The 21140-nt window shown below is 38.9% G+C and overlaps 1 protein-coding gene across 2 annotated transcripts; it reads left to right on the top strand.

Annotated features, from left to right (window-relative positions):
- The first annotated feature begins 1885 nt into the window (after positions 1–1885).
- LOC135463596 (cathepsin B-like) lies at positions 1886–20905 on the top strand. Of its 2 annotated transcripts, none has more exons than XM_064740913.1 (9): positions 1886–1952; positions 10377–10529; positions 12071–12274; positions 14759–14874; positions 16588–16672; positions 17106–17253; positions 17979–18095; positions 18492–18620; positions 20173–20905. In XM_064740913.1, the coding sequence occupies exons 2-9, from the start codon at positions 10395–10397 to the stop codon at positions 20247–20249; spliced, it is 1011 nt and encodes a 336-aa protein (XP_064596983.1). In that variant the 5' UTR covers positions 1886–1952; positions 10377–10394; the 3' UTR covers positions 20250–20905. The 2 variants fall into 2 exon arrangements, with proteins under 2 accessions (XP_064596983.1, XP_064596982.1); XM_064740912.1 differs by lacking the exon at positions 1886–1952 and adding an exon at positions 7605–7736.
- Positions 20906–21140: the final 235 nt, after the last annotated feature.

The raw sequence follows: 21140 nt of genomic DNA, 5'->3' as shown, positions 1-21140 counted from the left end.
TTTAGGTGTGGTGTCGATCCATCCATCCCTACCACAACCAGCAGGTAGACAGACAGGCAGATCACCCCAAAAAAATCCCACCGACAGGCTCTACGGTTCATAACACCGACCCTCTGCCTGCAGCAGTGAGCCTTCCTGGGCGAACAGTGTTGCAAAGACACGCTGAGCGATCCTACCCGCCAGCCGGCCCGCAGTCAGGCAAACAATGTTGTCAGCTGTGCTTTGTTTTGACACGTGGTTTTTGTTTGGACACGTGGTTTTTGTTTTGATCGGCTGCGCCTTGTATACATTGTATACATTGTTGCCAGCCAGCCAGCCGGTGCGTCAATACATAACGCTAGTATACACACATACGCCCCGCGGCGTGGAAAAAACCCACCAAACTCCCCATCGAAGGGGTGACGTCACACCTGCCAGCCCTTCGGGCTGGGTTCATTTTTCCCCCGTCTCCCCCACAGGTAGGTCCGTTTTGCGGGCCCTCCATTTGGGCCGTTTTGGGGCAAATCCGGCTCACCCATTGGTCCGTTTTGGCGCCAGGGAGCTCTTTTCGAGCTGTCCCACGCCACTTTACACGCTGACGTTTTGCCTCTTTTTTTTTCTCTTTTTTTCCCCAATACCCCTATACTCTACGGTTATACTGTTATACTATACTCTAGTCTACTACACACATCACATACGCCCCGCGGCGTGGAAAAAACCCACCAAACTTCCCCAGCGAAGGGGTGAAGTCACACCTGCAACATCTGCCAGCCCTTTGGGCTGGCAGGTGTGACGTCACCACCAACCTGCCCAGCCTGCCCCAGCCGGGGCAACTGGGCATCAACACCCGCCACCTCAAAACCACAAAAACCGCCACCTCAAAACGGAACCAAACCCACATTCTCAACTACTCACATTCAAATATATTTATTAGACATACATCACATCCTTTTATAGAACTTTAATTCGCAACGACGATAAATACCCCAAAATTGTCCCAAATACCCCCACCATACCTTTAAATACCCTTTCTTCCTGAAAAAAAAAATCGAAAAAATATTAAAGGTAATATTTGCAAATACGTTCTGAAAGCCCTTTCATCTTATTTTGGCATCATTTTTATCTGGAGACCACCCATACATATATGAGGGGGAAAAATGCTTCATCCGATGGACCATTTCAAGTACCATCCAGATATAGCTTTCGTCATTTTTTTTTAAAACTTAATACGATTGATAAAATGCAAACATCATTGAGGTTCAGCGACGGATATTTGGAGACATTTTGGATATGCTGAAGCACATATTCTCACAAAGTCACATATTCTGCTTTAGAGACTGCTTAAGAAGTGTGTTACATTTGCGCATTAAATACTGATCTAGATGTAACACGACATGAATGTTCATGTTTAACGTAGACGTATAGCAATGAGAGGATGTTTATCAGCTAAAAAGATATTGATGTTACTGTCATCCAGCTTAAATGATCCAAAAAGTACACCACAAAACCCCAATCACATTTTATTTATGGAAAGAAATTTGAATGAATCACTGCTTCGGGTTTAACTCTGTACTTAACAATCTTGCAGTAATATGACGACGAGGAGTCATTAGTTGCATGTGTGTACATATACTGGGCCATGTTGAGCAGCGCGAGTCCATGCATGCCCCCAATGTGCTGCCTCAACTGAAGTATCATGCCGAAGACACCAGACATGACAGCCCACCTAGTCACATAATACTGTAACCGGGCCAACCAATATGGACAGATTAGACTCGTAAGATTTTGTTGTCTTGCATGATTGCGTCATAACGCGGAAGTTCGTCATATGATGTAGTGGAGTATCATGTGATCTGATGGTCGTGTGGCTGCCTGGAGATCTTTCTCACGACAAGCCAGATTCGCCACCCGCTAAACAACAAAGGTGTTGTGTAGTAGTTAGGGACTATCCACTAACTGTTTTGGTACCAGCGGTAAGTACCTTTTGGTATTTTTCATTTTCACCAACATCGGCAGGAATTGAGGTTAGTTATAAAAGCGATCCAGCTCATACCACAAGGTTGACACCGATTCCCATTATGCCAGTCCTATTTAAATTAATTTATTTATTTGACTGGTGTTTTACGCCGTACTCAAGAACATTTCACTTATACGACCGCGGCCAGCATTATGGATGGGTGGAAACAGGGCAGAGCCCGGGGGATACCCACGACTATCCGCAGGTTGCTGGAAGACCTTCCCAACGTACGGCCGGATCCTAGTTAAAGGCGCATCTCAAAGTGATACGCGTTCATCAGTAAGAATGCCTGACAACTTGTTAAATTAAACTTGTACATTGCGGTCTTTTTTAACCACCGGATTTTGTTGAACATAGATCTCCACGTTTAATTCACCCTAAATGACAATAAATTTTGTCCATGACTAACTTGCCCATTTTCTCTAATTCTAAAAAATCTGTTCTGATTTAAGAACGGTGTTTTGAGGTTTGATTGGAACTTAGGATGATATTGATATTCTACTGGAAAATTGTATGTTTCAGCACTGGAAAATAATATTATGCGACACATATTTGCCTCTAAAAATGCACCTTTGTGGGCGAAATTTGGGGTCATTTGGGTAATTGAACAAGGCTGGAACATGGCTATAATCGTGTTTGCAAAGTTTTTTCATGTATTTTCAAGTGGGCACATATACTGTTACTTGAAGTTGACACGTAAAGACTTCATTTCTTGGTTTGATCAAGTATAAATCCTATTTTCATTCTTGGTTTTGGTACCTTTTGTTAATGTCCTATGTAAAAACATATGTAAAACTTGAATAGGCCTAAAACAGTAAAATTTTATAATTCTGTTAATTTGCTGAGGTATATATATGTGATATATCTCCAAGGTCAAATTTATAAAGAAATATAGCACATCTACATAGTATATAAGGCACATACTGCCATCTCACCTAATTGTTGACAGAACAGATTGATTAATTACATGAATCCAAGCACCAGTATGCTCCAGAAACCAGAAAGGTATGAGAGATTACAATTAACGACAAATATTGGACCATGCAGAGAAAAAGCCATCTCCATTATAGGATACTATAAATATAGTTACAGGGTTGCTCAGCGATAGGATGCGCAATTATATGGAGTCAGTAATCTTCATACGCCTCTCCCAGTATAAAGGTTACAGGCACTATATATTTGCGCATTTATCGTGCAAAGACCCACCGATGTATAGGTGAATAGCTTCAGCGATATAACCGTTGTATTCACAACCCAATAAAGAGAGATAGCCTACTCAGAACACACTTTTGGCGTCGTCTGCAGGATTCGGGAATATATCTGTGACCCACGTGACCGTTGTAGTCCAATGCAAAGCGGAGTAGTTGCCCTGCTACAAGAAGACACAGTAGAGGGTTGAATATTATTGCATGAAATTCATCTATGTACTGCATGAAACTAACAATAATGATTCAATAGTTATTTTTAAGGTAATCTGGTTTTACCTTGTTATTATACGATTTATCTGCAAGTTTTTATTCCAAACGCTAACTTCCAGTGGTGCTCGTTTAAAATATCGTCAAAAAAGCCGTAATCAGTAGGCAGTGGTTTGGTAGGCAAGCGATAACTGATGGTCTATCAAAAGGGGACAGTTTTAGTAAGACACATTCGGCTGAGTTATATACACAGTGTGTGTACTTTCTTTTATATTGTCGGGCAAAAACCTGTTTTACTCAGGTCTCCAGAGCTCCATGGAATCTTTGGCAAACCTGTAACCTGGTCCAATAATATAAACACTGGTGATCTCAGCCAGCTTTCTTATATATGCCTGCCTTTATTAAACAACAAGTGAGAAAAGTTTCCAAGACTTGCTTCATGTAACCGTTTCCCATGATCCGTTGCGTTGATTGTGGTTCTTTCTGACAGGCGCGAGGAAGAGTTAGGGGTGGCCAGGTGATCATATAGACAGTCCACGAATGTAATAAACAAGCTCACACTTCGCTAAGCAGTCTATGATCCTACCACCAACAGTTCGTTTTCCTGGGTATTATTTATACTGAACTGAATTCATGTACTTCACAGGAGGTGGACCTTATCGCGTTTAATCAAATGGGAAGATTTATTTATTTATTTGATTAGTGTTTTACGCCGTACTCAAGAATATTTCACTTATATGACGGCGGCCAGCATTATGGTGAGAGGAAACCGGGTAGAGCCCGGGGGAAACCCACGACCATCCGCAGGTTGCTGGCACACCTTCCCACTTACGGCCGGAGAGGAAGCCAGCATGAGTTGGACTTGAACACACAGCGGCCGCATTGGTGAGAGACTCCTGGGTCATTACGCTGCGCTAGCGCGCTAACCGACAGAGAAATGGGAAGAAGTAATAATCCAAGGTAAACTGTGGTAGTGCCTTAGCTAATTAAGGTAAATCAAAAGTAAGGTAATGTGATCGGTGTTTTACGCTGTAGTCAAGAATACTTCACTTCATACGAAGATCCCCCTTCCCCTGAGAGGCTCACCTCAACCACGGAGGTCCTCAACCATGGCTAAGTATAGTGTTTGATCAACCGGGAAATAATGTCAAGCATGGTGATCCAAGGTAAACTGTGGTAGTGCCATGCTTAAGTAAGGTAAATCAAAGGCAAGGTACCGCAATGTAAACCATGTACGGTACTGTACGTCTGATAAAGTGTTATGTTATGGCTGGCTTTCAGAATACTAAATATAATGTCACAAACACAGAAATAAGAGATCATCATTCAGAACCAAGTATTATTCTTCAGATGGTTTTTGTGGAGTTACCTCCCTTAGTTTGTGTAAGTGGTGCAGTTTCATGACACAGGCGACGGAATACAGGGACAATATGAGCCCAGAAATACGTGAATTAACAGTAGATAAACCAGATTTACTCGTTGACAATAACCAGTACTAATAAAGTTCGCTGAAAACCACTTGTCTTCCACCAATACATCCAAATATATCAAATGTGGGAAAGTTCATTGTTACCTCTCAGTGGCACGAGGTGTCATCTCGGGTGTCTGCTGCATCGTGGTTCAGTGATTAAGCCCATCAAGTTTCAATATTTTCTTGATTTAACGAGACATAAAGTAACATTAGGTCACAACAGCTTCAATTTGGATTTTGCGAGAAGAATGAATCTTTTTTCAATGTCTGATACCGAGGATATCAAAATAAAACAAAACTGAAACATTATCTCGTTTCTGAGAAGTGTGGAATGTCCGGTTCAAGCCACGTTTGTTACATATGATCGAAAAGACTTGAAAAACGGGGAAATCATGAGAAAAAAAATAGATTGAACGAAACAAGAAAGTGGATATTCAATTTTACTTTTTTATTCCATTTTGGTATTTGTTTAGGTTACATTTCCACAAGGCGACGTCGTTAAAAGTTAAGAAAAACGTATGAAGTTTTGTGAAACTTGCCCGAGATATAACTATCTTAATAACTATCTCACCCCCAGTAGCATACTGCGTATTATATGTATATATCCTCAAGTTGCCTGTGGACAGAGATATTTGGAACTGATTTTTATTTGAAGGCTTTCATTAACTCTAGAAAACAGCAGTTTTCTGCAGCTGAGATCTCTTTTTCAGTCAGCGTGTCCTGTGATAACAAGAGGCATTTATACAGATTTTCATGTACATTTCAACTCTAGGCGAAACCGTGATTTTCGGCGAAAAGTTGATCAACACAAATCCAACTGAATGTTTGACATTATTTAAGTAAAAATTCAAATAATTACGGTATCTGTTACAAAATATCACTTTAACGCTATAAATATTACAGGCACGAGCTTGACATTTATTAAACGGCGATAACTTGAGCTATGTTTGGTAAATACAGAAAATGCACTTTTATTAGGAAATATTGATTTTTTTTGTCCCAAATCTCTTGTATAGATAATTTGCTGGTTCACTCAGAGAATGCCAGGAAAAGAAAAGTCATCAGGAGCGACTTCTGAAGCCAATTTTTGATATAAATCCCAGTTGTGAAAACAGAAAAGAGTAGATCATTCTCTGACAAGCTGATGTCTGAAATAAGATCGATTTTAAAAATAAAAATTGACCAGTTTTGACGTATATAACTATCCTGATGTATGGTCACATACATGCACTTTGTTCAATTATCGGTAAGCATTCTAAAAGTTAAAAAATTTTGACGCTTTCAATAAATTTTCCTTACTGAAGCAGCAATAAGACTGCCACGCAGTAAACCCGTCAAGAAGTAATTAAAGTTATATAATTATTTTCTAAGACAATGACATAGACTAAAACATGCATACATATCTTTATTTCTATTTCTTGTGCAGATGTGTAATTTATCATGCACGACAATTCCCATGTGACCATGTGGGGCATGTGCTTTTTGAAAATATCATATATTATACCACTGGAGAGCTAAGAAAATGTAATGGACATGATCAGTAAACTCTGAATGAAAAATATGCCACTGATATTGTCAGAAATTTGTAAAAATCTTGGTAGGATGTCCGAAAGGCATACATAAGGCTTGTTTTGAGTCTTAGCTAAAAACTTCAGCATGTTATTGTTTTACAATAAAAAATGGTTTAATTAGTATAAGGTATGGTTATGGTCTGTATATTCCGAGCATTCTGAGGATTATTCTAATGGGTTGGCTGTTGTGCTGTGTAGAATACAGATAGGCATGCAAAGACAGACACAAATAGAGATAGGCGCATTTTCTGACAAATATCACATCAGGAGACCCTTAACACACAACCACGAGTCTGCAAAGGCTCATTAATGATTTATGTAGACAGGAAAAGGGGGCGTGTTCCGCTTGTTCGAATTTCATTTCAATGCCCTGGCCATAACACTAGTACGCATCACTTATTTAATCACATTTCTTCTCAGGCGTGACATTTTCAAGACTGCCATGTCCCAGGAGCCTCTCACCAATGTGGTCGCTGTGAGTTCAAGTCCAGCACTTGCTCGCTTCCTTTCCAGCTGCAGCGACCTGCGGAATGTCCGGTTTCCCCGGGCTCTGTCCGGTTTCCTCCCACCATAAAGCTGGCCATCGTCGTATAAGTGAAATATTCTTGAGTAGGCCTATCGCGTAAAATACCAGTCAAATAAATAAATTTTCCAGAGTGAATGGATCAATAATCATTTGTATGAACGTATATTAAATTGAACATATGTTTACAATGAGTTTATTTGGTAGTCCCGTGTCACGTCTGTGCCAAGTCTTATAAAATATCAGAGTACAAAAATGCAGGTATGAACCACGTGCATGCTAAGATGTATTTTGTGTAAATGATTAAAAATAAACTATGCTATCCGGAAATATTGGTCACTGAAACAGTAACAAAACTGTCACGTCACTGAAATGTGTATTCTACCGTATTTTAATTCGCAAGCAAATGTTGGTGATAGTTACTACTGATTTCTGTAGGTTAAAAAAAAGGGGGCGTGTCGTCTCAAGGCAGACCACGTGTTTTTCGAATTCCATATGCTCTGAGCAGATATTGCAAGACAAAAGATCGATAACCGTTTGTATGAATCTGTGTCCAACTTGACATATGTCGACAGATTTTGTTGTTTTGACTGCGTCAAACACGGGAGTTCGTCACATGACATATCATGTGATCTGACGGTCATGTGACAGCCAGAGGGTTTCCTCGTGACAAGCGAAATTCGCTGCCTCCTAATTTGCTTTTTAAACAAGAAGGCATTTTGATCCTTTTCACTTTCACCCATATCGGCAGAGGCTGAAGGTAAGTTACAACAGTGATCTGGTTCCTACCTCCGGTTGACGCAGGTTATGTCATCGAAGTTGTAGTTTGAGACACATCGCAAAACTTCTTCCGAGCTCATCAGTGAGATTACAGGGCTCCTGACACTGACTAAATACTGTATTTGTTGAGCCTAGACTCGAGGCTTACCGGTACCGGTATTTCTTGTATTTAGCTGCCTAAGGTAAATATCGGATGAATTGTTGAACGTAGACCTCGAGGTTTAATTTAATTGAACTAGCGTGACAATTATGATGTTTGCAAACCTTCACGCACTGATTTAACTTCCTGGGAGGCGGCCAGTTCGGTGTTACTACGGTAGGAACGTTGGCTTTGGGCTGGTTCTGAACATGTGTAGGTCCATATATCCAATTTGAAGTTTTTAATTGTATTGGCCTGAACCAGTCAAATTTTACAATACCATTGGCAGAGCTAGAAGTTTAATCAAGCTTAACAAAAATTCCCATAAGTATACCTAATAGGTAAGATGAGTGAGTCAATGAGAATCAGGTGTAATTTGCAAAAAAAAAAAAAAACAAGCAAACAAAAAAAAAACAACATAAAATTTTAGTAAGTAATATATTATTGGTATCCTAGCCGTTATATCCCACATCTTGACATCAGGTTGTTGACAGAGTACAGTACAGTCGGATCCATCTGAATATCCTATACCCATTGTGGCCTGACCATACATACACGGACTCTGATCTACTCCCTACAGGCATCCTGACACGATCGTACGCTCATGGTGGGCCCATCATGGCACCATGGGCGTTGCCAGTGTTTATGCATGCTGTTTGTTATGAATTTAATTATTTACAGCAAATCTGTCCAGCCTTTATGTATTAATGAGCAAATATTTTCTTCCTGGAAGGTTTCCTGCAGTATTTGAGTATATAGCACTGGTGTTTGTAGCCTATTCTACTGTGGACTATCCCCTGGGTGTTGGCATTGTATAAGTGAAATATTCTTGAGTAGGGCATAAAACACCAACCAAATAAATAAATAAGTACTGGGGACTATTGTGCATGCATACATGTACTCTGAGCGTATATTAATACAGTGTAGACTTTAATCTTACACGCTTGTACAGATTGGGAACCTAGATGAATGATGCTGTGATGTTATCGTTAGCTGCAGGAAATAATCTACAGACATCTAAATAGTTACACTGTTGTAGAGTTTTCATTTTGACTCACTACAAGTACATGTAGCAGTTGTGCTGATGTAAAATCATGCTTGTATCACCCGGCCACAATGGTACCATGGTAGTCCCATGATATGCACATCCTGATCAGATTGTACGCTCATCTTACGTGTACAGTGGCGCATATTATCCGACCAGTGTGTGTCCACCGTATGGCTCGAATGTATTTATTTATGTATTTATTTATTTGACTGGTGTTTTACGCCGGACTAAAGAATATTTCACTTATACGACGGCAGCCAGCATTATGGTGGGAGGGAACTGGGCAGAGCCTGGGGGAAACCCATGACCATCTGCAGGTTGCTGTCAGACTTTTTTCCTCATGGCCGGCTGGAATGTAGGTCTACTATATATTGGGTAATTGGAAATCAAGCATTGATATGGATAAGACAACTTAAATAACATTCACCAAAATGGATTATTTTTCAGCAAGGTGAAGCCTTCATAGACAAATGTTTGAACTTGAAGTAATTTGATAACCAAAAAAAAGTCAGGTGTGGCTGACCTGGAGGTTCAATTCCCAATCTGGTCATACATTGCACTTGTGAAAAAACTGTAAAATCAGTATAAAAGGAATTAACTTCTCCAGAGTGGCACTCAGAAAAGAATAAACAATCAATGTTATGTTTGAGAGATCAAATACTGGTCGGCTGTATGCTGGTATGCCCATGTACTACAACTGGGTGGGCTTGTTACGGTAGATGTCTTAAAGAGGTCTGTGGAACCTGGGAGGGGAGGGTACTTCTTCCCAGTTGCCAAGGGTTCTGCTGCTTCTGTTCCATGCATAGCATTTAAGTGAGGCAGCACAATATATGAGTCATAAATGTTTAAATGCAGACAAACAGGTTTAATATTGTGCAATATGATTTATTTATATGTCCATGGCAGACCACTTGTCTTCCACCACTATAATATACATATATCTGTGGGAAAGCTCATAAGTAACTTGCCAAAGGTCAAAGGTTTATTCCGAGTGTTCCGGATTCTTCCACTCATAAAACTGACCACCATGTAGATGCAAGTGTAAAATTCCTGAGTATGAGGTTAAATTCCTGAGTAGTGAAACAAACAAACAGCCGCAGTCAGATAAGTGAAATTGTTTTGAGTACAACGTAAGACACCAATCAAATAAATAAAAAAAAAACAAATATATAAAATTTAAGTGGACTAAGAATACAAGTTAAGCACCAACTGAAAAGAAAAAAACAAATCATTTTTTTTAATCCTATTTATTGGAAAAAGCTTCATTTCACTTGGAATTCGCAAGTAAGTAAGGAATTAAAACAAATACTCGTAGCGTCAATGTATGTGTGCTTGAGGTTTTACATCGTACAATTTTTCAGCCATTATATGGTTAGTTTATAATTGTAGATGTAAACGTAGATATTCATACATTCTCTATTTACCTTTGACAGGTATAATTATCAGTGAACATGAAATCCCTGATCCTGAGCTGTCTACTCGTGGCCATGGCCTCTGCGCACAGTGTCAAGTATTACCCCTCTTTTGAGCCTCTCTCAGATGAGCTGATCCAGTATATCAACACAAAACCTAGTGCTACATGGAAGGTGAATACTGCGTTTGGTTTCAAGCACGCGATCTCCTGGCAACGATCAGGAGTGGACGAATGACTGCTGTAATTGTCTTTGCATGTTGGCAAGGTTTTCATTCAAGCATATTCTGAAGGCATTTTTCAGCGTTGACTGATAAAGTTGTACTTTTTGTAAAGTGTTGAAACCCGGCAAATCCTACCAGTTGTAGTTTTGTCTCTATTTAAAATCAAATTAAAATGTGCATAAATTGCACTGAAAGTTGATCTTTGATAAGCGAAAAAGATGAAGAATTAGGGTAATGGAGCTAAACGGGCAAAATGACGATTTCTGCAGATTTCTAAAGAAGACACTAAATTACAAGTACTTTTACAGAAAGAATTCCTTACCTAAAACAAGTAAAATCTATGTAATACAATTTTAGTGTAGATAATGAAATATATATATATGTATTTGATTATTTATGCTAAAATCAAATTTACGTCTTTTTCACATCAAGCACTCCAGTCACGTGCCTGCAGAGTGCAAATGTACCGATCACAATAACTTCCATGTATCTACAGTGTGGGGGCCTCCGTGGCTCAGTCGGTTAGCGCAGCGTAATGACCCAGGAGCCTCTCACCAATGCGGTCGCTGTGAGTTCAAGTCCAGCTCATGCTGGCTTCCTCTCCGGCCGTAAATGGGAAGGTCTGCAAGCAACCTGCGGATGGGCGTGGGTTTCCCCCGAGCTGTGCCCGGTTTCCACCCACCATAAAGCTGGTCGCCGTTGTATAAGTGAAATATTCTTGAGTACGGCGTAAAACACCAATCAAATAAATCTACATGATATGTCAGAAATACAACTCTCCCTGTAGGGTTTTTACTTTCGATGGTAATCAGGGAATCTGATTCTCGTTATGTAACTGTTGTTATAAGCTAAAATTACAAGAATCTGCTGGGATTCCCTTAAAAAAGTCATATTTTAACTCGTGGCTTTTTTTCTTTTTTGAAATCACCAAAAATTTTAATAAGTTTCATGTGCACATGTAATACTCAAAGAATTATTCATTTTTCTTTAAAAAAAAGAAAAAAAGAGAAATCAAGCCCATCCCAATATTTGCATATAAAGTTACCCCAAACAAACAACTTGTAAAATATATGTTCTGTTTATTTTTGGCTTATAAATGAGGTATTTGTCTAATTGTGGCCCATATTGTAAATGTTGTGTTGTTTTTATTTTGGCATGGAAATGTGGTGTACTTTTTAAGTTTGGCGGGGCCTCCGTGGGTCAGTTGGTTAGTGCGCTAGCACAGCGTAGTGACCCAGGAGCCTGTCACCAATGCCGTCACTGTGAGTTCAAGTCCAGCTTATGCTGGCTGGTCATGGGTTTCCCCTGGGCTCTGCCCGGTTTCCTCCCACCATAATGCTGGCCGCCGTTGTATAAGTGAAATATTCTTGAGTACAGTGTAAATCACCAATCAAATAAATAAATAAATTTAAGTTTGGCATTGTAGATAAGGTCACCTTTGTGATGTTTTTTATTTTTGGCCTGTAATTGAGCAGTATTTTGTATTTGACAGGCTGGCCGTAGCTTTGAGGGATGGACTGTCTCAGGGGTTAAGAGGCTGTGTGGTGCCTTGGAGGACCCCTTTTGGCACAAATTGCCTGTCAAGGTCCACCCCACTTTGATGGACATCCCTGACACGTTTGACGCTCGCAAGCAGTGGCCGAACTGCCCAACTATTAAAGAAGTCAGGGATCAAGGGTCATGCGGATCTTGCTGGGTAAGTCAAGCCAGAGACAAGAAAACAATTTGACTCTAGTTTTGGAATAATACAACTTTAACTTTGTAAGATGAGTTTATGCAGGTAACTCAGACCTAGACCTTACCTCTTTCAGTGTTTGACCGTTAGCCATTAGCGCGGTCTAACGTTGGTAAAAGACCGCTTGTCTTCCCCCGGCATTTCATTCGCCAAATACAGCCTTTTAATTTGGGCACCCTTTTAGTAGCTAACTTTAGGCTAAAATATTTCAAGGTATTACAACACCTGATCTTAAGCCTTATATCAAATTATTGTTGAAAAATTACTTATATATCTTAGTACTGTCAGTGCATATAACTATGGGGACATTTTTCAGACATTCAGGTTAAATTTCATGGGCACTTTTTCCATAATCTGAGACTATTAAAGGGTTTGCTGTGATTTAGGCAACTGTGAAGAATGTTCTTGCATTTGACCCTGAATTTGGCATGTTTATTGGCGGAAAGTTGCTGAGTATGGTATTTATGAACAATTAATACAAATGTAAGTGCATGTAATACTGATTGCAGAGCCTTCTCTCCCTTCAGTAACATTACATGCACCGAAGCTGACTCACCCCACCCGGTTTCAATGAAATGTGTGATTATATCACGGAAGATTGAAATAAAAACTGTTCTCTACATAAATAGCTAAGGGTCAACCAAATTTCCTTCACTTAGATCACTATCTTGGTTCAGAGAAATTTGTGACTTGATCAAAGAGGAGGGAAATAAAAACTGTTGTCTACTTAAGATTCTCAGATAACTGTCTCGTTTAAAAGGTGTGTTTTTAGGATAAGGCTGTGGGTGTATGGGTCCTTTGAAAATGTATGGCTAATTGCGAGTTTAGAGTTTATGAAAAGGCATGATCTGCCAGCAAACTGCAGGTGGTAGTGGGTTTCCCCCAGGCTCTGCCCGATTTCCTCCCACCACAATGCTGACCACCATCATATATGTGAAACATTCTTGAGTACAGCATAAAACACCGATCAAGTGGGAAGATCTGCCAGAAACCTGTGGATGGTCGTGGGTTTTCGCCGGTCTCTGCCCGGTTTCCTCCTATCATAATGCTAGCGGCCGTCATATAAGTGAAATATTCTTGAGTACGGAGTAAAACGCTAATCTAATAAATAAATGAATAAACAAAACACCAATCAAATAAATAAATTTTCAAAAGGCATGTATTAAAAAGCTTGTTGAAGACAAGCTTTCAGACAGATTAGGAAGAAGTAATTTAAAAAATTATCCACAACAGACAGCTTCAGCAAACTCTATTAGATACATGTACATGTATGTATTTTCCACCTAAGCTGAAGAACTTCGTGTAAGATCTCTTGAAAATTTTCTAACTCTCAATGGCTGATGTCATGTTTTTATACTTAGCAAATATTTGTCTTCATAGTGACCTAAGTGTAGCCTATAAATTGTAGAAATGTAAAGCCCCAGAAGTAGGAGGTCTTCTGATTGCTGTAGTGCAAGTGAAAATGACATACATTTAGCCACACTATGTAGAAGCATTGGAAAATACCCCCATGTTTGCCCCTCCATCAATCAGTAGGCCCTGGGTGTACAAAAAAAAACATCGGATAAGCTCTATAGAAATACTCAGACTATCTGGAAAGCTGAAAATTATACAAATCAAACAAATACACTATGGGTGACAGCGATTCAGAAACGGCTATTTCCCTTTGCGATAGCAATATGCAGACATGTTACTCACCATCCACGCTATCTCTTACTAAGGAGATCATGTGGTCTCTAGCTTCTGGGCCGTCTTACAGAATTACATGTAGGTAAGATATCACCTGTGTTGCCTTACATTATACCTGCTGATATGACAAGGGAGGTAATTCAGAGGAGGCCTTTTTCAAATTTTCTATATATTTACCAATGCAGAACAGCTCAAATTATTGTATTTCAGTAAATATCAGACTGTTACCTCTACTATTTTCATTGTTAACATGATTCTGAAGTGTAAGAAAGTCACAATGTAACCTACTTTACATGTATAAATTTTTGGAACCAATGTTGGACAGTAACATATGCACAGACGACGTTGAATTTTTGTGAAAGGAAATTGTGTGGGCTATTCTAAAATATTAGTAAAAATGTGATTGGATTTGTGCTAATTGATTTTTTGACAAGAATCTTCAGTATAGTTTTTTTATGTAGTACTATATTTTCTTACTGACTGTGTCTTATCACTGGCTGTTGTTACTTCACACACTCAGATTTTTTCGTGGTCATTTTTCTGCTTTTTTCCCCCCTAGAAAGCCATTGTTTACACCCTCATTATTTAACAGTAAGTAACAGCAGACAACGTTCTTGCTTGAGAACAAATTTTTATTTAGTGATGACATAAGGTTCCTGGGAGTACAGTATAGTTAAATATCCACTTGAGAAAGTGAGGTGTCTTTGTTTCTTGTCAGTAATTCACTTTTCCTTTTTTATTTACTCTATTTTGCAGGCTTTTGGGGCCGTGGAGTCTATGAGTGACAGAATTTGCATAAAATCTGGTAATGCAGAAAACTTTCACATTTCTGCTGAGGATCTTCTGTCTTGTTGTCACGCCTGCGGGTTTGGGTAAGTCAAGTTCTTCTGCCAGCCAGTCACTTTGCCTTGTCATTCACCCATGACGCTTGTACTCTGACTTTTGCTGAGAATAATTGACCTCTGCCTTGCTGTTTAACCTTCAATTGAACCTTTTCCTTCTGATTGTTCTGATCGAATGTGTAGGCATTTACCATAAGTGTTGAATTAATCCAAGTGTTATCTCCCTTTTCACTCGCCTTAAAAGGTCCATCCTGACATTGCCATTTGACCTTCATTTGACCTTTGCCCAACACAGTATTTTTTCCTGATTTTCCTGTGCAGGCATTTTTTTTTGTGTTACGGGCGAGCGAACACTGAAAAATCCGAAAGGGAATAAAATAAAATTGAAAATCCTCCATTTTCGTTTTTCCCCTTTCTTGATACATTTATGATTTTTTAGATTTTCGTAGTTTTCTGATCACAACACGTGAATATATGTTTTAACAGGAACAGTTGCTGGTGCAGTCCACATTTCCTACAAATTAAATGATTTAACCAGTTTTATTTATATACCTTTTTCCGACATTGAAAAAAGATTGATTCTGCCGTGCAAAACGTTTAAAAGTTTTAACTGGTGTGGCCTCTGAAAATGATAAACTAAAAACAGTTATTCCAATATTCAGTGTCGTGATTAGAAATGGATAAACTTTCTGTAACGTCAGAGTTTCTAACCTCTGATAGTATGGTCCATAAAGCCCACCTTAGAATTCAACGGTTTGAGTGCCTTTCACTCTTTTCAAAAAAATCTTAAAAAAACAATAAGTGAATGTATATGTATGCATAATTTAAAGTGGTCTATTTAGTGATGCTTACTTCGATGTTTAGAGGTCTTTTCCTTTAAGTTTTAAACTGTACATGTTAAGGTGATTGAAGTGATACAATAAAGTGTATAGTTATGTATACCAGTATTGCAAATTCTGTACTTCACCTGAACATTAGCATAATTTTCAAGTGACACATTTTGCTTGATTCTGATAGTTTTATCCAATTTAATTGGGGCACTTTTGAGGAGAATTTTATAAAGTACACTTGATTAATTTATTATCAGAAGAATTGAAGTGTTAGCATCAAAAGTAATGTTAAAACCTTTCTGGGCTTAATAAAATGTAGTTTTACATACCAACTTTAGGTGGAATACAATAATGTGCAAAACAGTTCTGGTTGCATTTTTCAGCCTTAGTCTACATGATTATGTGTATTTTGATGTAGTTGATTCACTGAACACCTTAGTATTTATTTATTTGATTGGTGTTTTATGCCATACTCAAGAACATTTCACTTATATGACGGTGACCATCATTATGGTGGGAGGAAACCGGGCAGAGCCCGTGAGAAACCCATGACCATCAACGGGTTGCTGGCAGACCTTCCCATGTAGGACCGGAGAGGAAGCCAGAATGAGCTGGACTTGAACTTACAGCAACTGCATTGGTAAAAATGAAAAGAGCTCCAAGGAAATTCATTGTGACTGTCTCAATACTTTGACTAAAATGAAGTCATCCTCAGGAAAATTGAGAAACTGACAACATAATTTTGCATGGTTCAAAATATGTTTTAATGCTAAAATAAAGGGTGAATAGGCTTGCCTGCCATCAAGGGAGGTAAATCCTCAAAAAGGGAAGTAACTGATATATAGCTTTTGCAAAAATACAAAATAGTGTAATAAGTACTCCAGCCACAATCTTGATCTGTCTCCCCCTGTAGGTGCAATGGTGGCTTCCTCAGTGCTGCCTGGGAATACTTCGAGAAGGATGGTTTGGTGACAGGAGGACAGTATGACTCACACCAGGTAATGGATGGAAGAGTGATCTCCCATTGTCAATTCTTCAACTACATGTAGAACCATAAAAAGCTCACAAATTAATTACTTTTATAGGTTACTTAAGAGAACTGATTTTCGTTATTATTACATTGTAGACAATGTCAGCTTCAGTGGGTGCCAGAGTGATCTCCCTTTGTGATTTGTTCAGTTGACAATGTCAGCTTTAAGCCCTGAAGTATATATCCCCTTTTGTGCAATACTATGGCATCCCACCACATGCAGCTTGCACTTGTCTCAACAACATAAAAAAATCAACCCGCCATTTTTTAACATGGCGTTGAATATTAGTAATTGCATTGTTGGTTTTGTCAGCAGTTTAAACTCTGAGCTCAACAACATGAACAAATCTGACCAATCATAACGTGTAGTGGTTAGTATATTTGTTTTTGTTTTTTTCCAGGGTTGTCGTCCATACACCATCAAAGCCTGCGATCATCATGTGATAGGTCACTTGGCACCTTGCTCCAAGGGAGAGCAACCCACGCCCAGGTGTGAGAAGAAATGCGAGTCTAGTTATAACAATACCTACAACAGCGACAAGCACTATGGTAAGTCTCTCCACTTGAAGGAATATATGGTGTATAGAATGAACAAAATTGAGTGCATTTGGGTCAGTCAAAAACAATGCTATATATGGCAGTATATGGCGGGTTTCAGTTGAAGAGGTGGAGATTGACGGGGTACCCAGTGTATGAAAGGTGGCTCAAAACATAGCTGTAGTGAAAACATGCGTCCTCAAACTTGGGTACATCCAGTCAAATCAGGTACGAGGCTATATGAATGTATGGCATTAATGCAGATTTCATTTTTTAGTGTTGGAAACAGGAGTTCTTATTGAACCGTAGATTGTAGGGTTAGTAAGGCAAGATACAGTGCTGCAGCTTGCCCTTTTTCATAGGCTGAGAACAGAGTGACAGTTGGTGAAGGCAAAGCATGCCATTCCATGCAGACCTGTTAATTTAATTGTTTGGTGGAGGAGGGTGGTGGTAAATTAAGGGTCCAAATGAGGGATTTTAAAATCAGCCAAAGTTCCCATTAAGTTCTTCGTTTTTGCGTCATTCTTGAAAATGTCTGACAACCGATATTGACAGAAAATATGCATAAAACTGGTAATTAAGAGCTGTAAAATATGCGTGAAAGTGAATTTTTCTTTTTTGCATGACATTCTTCATTTCCCTTAAAACCTTAATTTTTGTTTCAGCATTCCTTTTTCTTGTATCCTGTAAGTAAATCTTGAAGTTTCAAAACTAAGCGACCAATGTTGTTGTTACAGGTACATCTGCATACTCCATCAAGAGAGAAGTTACCCAGATTCAAACAGAGATTATGACAAATGGACCCGTGGAGGCTGCCTTCACCGTCTATGCCGACTTCCCCAACTACAAGAGTGGTATGTTTATTTTCTATCTATTTCAGTGGTTAATGTCGCTCTCATAATATCTGTCAAAACAACTTTGTTTGTGAGGAGACTGCTAACTGGGGCTGCTAAATCAGTTTCGCATTCCAGTGTATTCTCTGGTGGCATCATTCTGGACTATTGACGGAAAGTATACCTAGTAAAAATAGGGAGGTTATTAAGAAATATAAAATATACTTCAAAACTGAAATTATTTTGTCTTTTCATGTGGTCAGATTTAGGCCAGTTCATTGCTGTATTGTTTTCTTATGGCTGATGACAGACTTGCTCATACATGTAGTGACTTTTGTGTTTAACCCAGTTTATTACTCTGGCCATGTAAAAAGGGCATTTTTGATGTTCATTTTAGTGTATGTGTCTGTTTTTCAGGTGTCTATAAACATGAGTCTGGGGCAGCCCTTGGGGGTCATGCTATCAAGATCCTCGGCTGGGGCACCGAGAATAACACCCCATACTGGCTGGTCGCTAACTCCTGGAACTCAGACTGGGGCGATAACGGTTAGTGTGTGTGGATAGAGTAACAGGGTTTTTACAGGGCCTAGAAAAGCCTGGAAGTTGAAAAGCTTTAAAAGCATGGAAAATAAACAGATTGAAAATCCTGGAAAGTTGAAAACCTTGAAAAGCCTGCAAATTGAAAACCTTTAAAAGCCTGATAATTTAAACTTTTTCAGGACCTTAACAAGCCTGGAAAAGCCTCTAATTGAACCAGGAAAAGCCTTGGAATTTATAACTAGCTTGGCACACATGCTTGGGGCCAATTTACAGGCCCCAGGATCGTGAATCTGTCTTATACATAATAGCAAAACTGTGTCTTATCTCTAAAACTGTTTACAGTGCTAAACTGGTGACTTACCAAAATAGGATTTTTTTTATTATTCACACATAGAGCTTTTAGTCTTTCAAGGGAGAAATGAAAATCAGGTTCAAATCTAAAGGCCGAGTTTCACAAGGCAGCATTCAACACTTTTTTTATGGTACATTTGTCGTACGATATTTGCTACATCCCAATTACTGTACCATTGTCCTATATGTACAATTATCGTACATGTGCGACTTCTTTGTGAAACTGGGCCTTAATGCCTATAGAAGCAACCCGAGCTTTACCCGTGTTGACGTCATCTCTTGGGAGAAATTTGTTTCTCATTTGCTTTATGGATAGCTGTGTGAAAGAAAATTCAACTAAGAGGAACATTTTTAAGTTGCTTGATGCTTGTAGAACTGGAGAATATTTATCCCAAGTACAGTTTCATGCAGCCTAAAATGAACTTGTATGAAATGATTAGTCGTATATGTATGGAGAAGATCCAAAGGTTAACACCAAAAATCTTCTGAGGCAAAATCAAACCGAATTTAACCGAGGTGAGATAGGCCTTGAATAAGAATTTAACATGAATAATGAAAAATATAGATTTTAGGTAAGAAATTTTTCTGGAAAAATAATCAGAATGTGCCTAAACTTCAAATATTTTGTCTTGTAGTTCTTTAAACTTTAGAAATCAGAAAAAAGCCAGCATTTAGTTCCAGGCTATTCATCATTTATTGTCTATGCGAGGAACCGGGATGCTCAAAGTTATGAATAGTGATCTGCCACAATGAATACTGGTATAGTGAGACCACCCTAATACAGCAGTTTGTCTTTTGTAGTGTGGTATTTTGTACGTCACTATTACTGTACCATTGTCCTATACATGCGATAAGCATACATGTAGGACATCTTTGAGAAACTGGTCTTGAGTTAAGTTGAGCCAAAGGTTGAAGTAAAAACACCAATGTGTGGAACAAAGGGAGGTCACTCTGCTTTTGTAATGATATGATAGAAGACTCTTGACTGGATGTACATGTACCAAGAGAACTTAGTCGCAGTATAACAGTCACTCTTCTATGCTTGGGTACTATCTAAGTGTTTAATGAGCACATGTACGCCGAAAAAGTGCTGTGTGGGAATTGAACTGAAGGGAACATTCATAGCTTTGAGGTCGCTGTGCTGAAGGTGGGAAGGAGTTCTCCATCGTCCATGTTTGTTTTCAGTCTTTGTCTACAATTGTTTCAGGTTTCTTCAAAATCCTTCGCGGACAAGACGAGTGTGGAATCGAGTCCCAGGTGACTGCTGGAGAGCCTCGCGTTTAAAGAAAAATACTCTTAACAGATTATGTAAATTAAGCAGTATGTCGATTTTTATGCTCAAAATCAATTTTGATGAAGTGCTTCTTTGTAAACAAATTTTATTATATTTCCATGCATTGGTACCATCCAATATATGTTTAAAAGTTTCTTTTGTGGGGGCATCTGGTTTTCTCTTTTTAGCCAGGATAGATTGTAAGTTGTACCTGGAATACTTATTTTTCTCTTTTCTCACATGGCCAGTCCATCTAACAAATAACAAGTAAATACCACTACTCTTCAGAAAAAAAAAAAAGAAAAAGAAAGAAATGTAATATTTTTGCTGTTAGCACTCTTACATCTACCCTAAAAATTCGAAGAAGTTGGTGCAAACACATAGATGTTTATGTTTACATGTAGCTTGGTGAAGTGTCCTTATTTTGTGGTCTTGTTAGTTTTAGTCAAAGGTCATCAAGAAAATATATTTCAGTGTCATGTATACATGTGTGTACTTAAATGATTGTCTCTACTGGTGACATATTTACACATTCCAAATTCTACATATTTACAGTTTATACATAGTATTTAATATTACAACCTGCTTACCTTGTACAGTGCATCTTCTACAGTTCTGAGAGTGAATACTTTTTCTTGTGCCACACAATAAAAAATGACAAAATTTTCTTACTCGTCTCTGTTTACTCTATTACTCTGTCAACTGCATCCAAAGGGGGCTGTGAGGCTCAGTTGGTTAGCGCGCTAGTGCAGCGTAATGACCCAGGAGCCTCTCACCAATGTGGTCGCTGTGAGTTCAAGTCCAGTTTATGCTGGCTTCCTCTCAGACCGTATGTGGGAAGGCCTGCCAGCAAACTTTGGATGGCCTAGGGTTTCCCCTGAACTCTGCCCAGTTTCCTCCCA

This window comes from Liolophura sinensis, chromosome 3 (assembly GCF_032854445.1).
Source record: "Liolophura sinensis isolate JHLJ2023 chromosome 3, CUHK_Ljap_v2, whole genome shotgun sequence".
NCBI classification, from domain to species: Eukaryota; Metazoa; Mollusca; class Polyplacophora; order Chitonida; family Chitonidae; genus Liolophura; species Liolophura sinensis.
This window is presented reverse-complemented; position numbering and strand designations above follow the sequence as displayed.

Excerpts from the sequence above, each read along its gene's own strand:
- LOC135463596 (XM_064740913.1), top strand. The coding sequence starts at position 10,395 with ATGAAATCCCTGATCCTGAGCTGTCTACTCGTGGCCATGGCCTCTGCG. Across the intron at positions 12,275-14,758 it reads GGTCATGCGGATCTTGCTGG|GCTTTTGGGGCCGTGGAGTC; the intron begins GTAAGTCAAGCC and ends TCTATTTTGCAG. Across the intron at positions 14,875-16,587 it reads TGTCACGCCTGCGGGTTTGG|GTGCAATGGTGGCTTCCTCA; the intron begins GTAAGTCAAGTT and ends CTCCCCCTGTAG.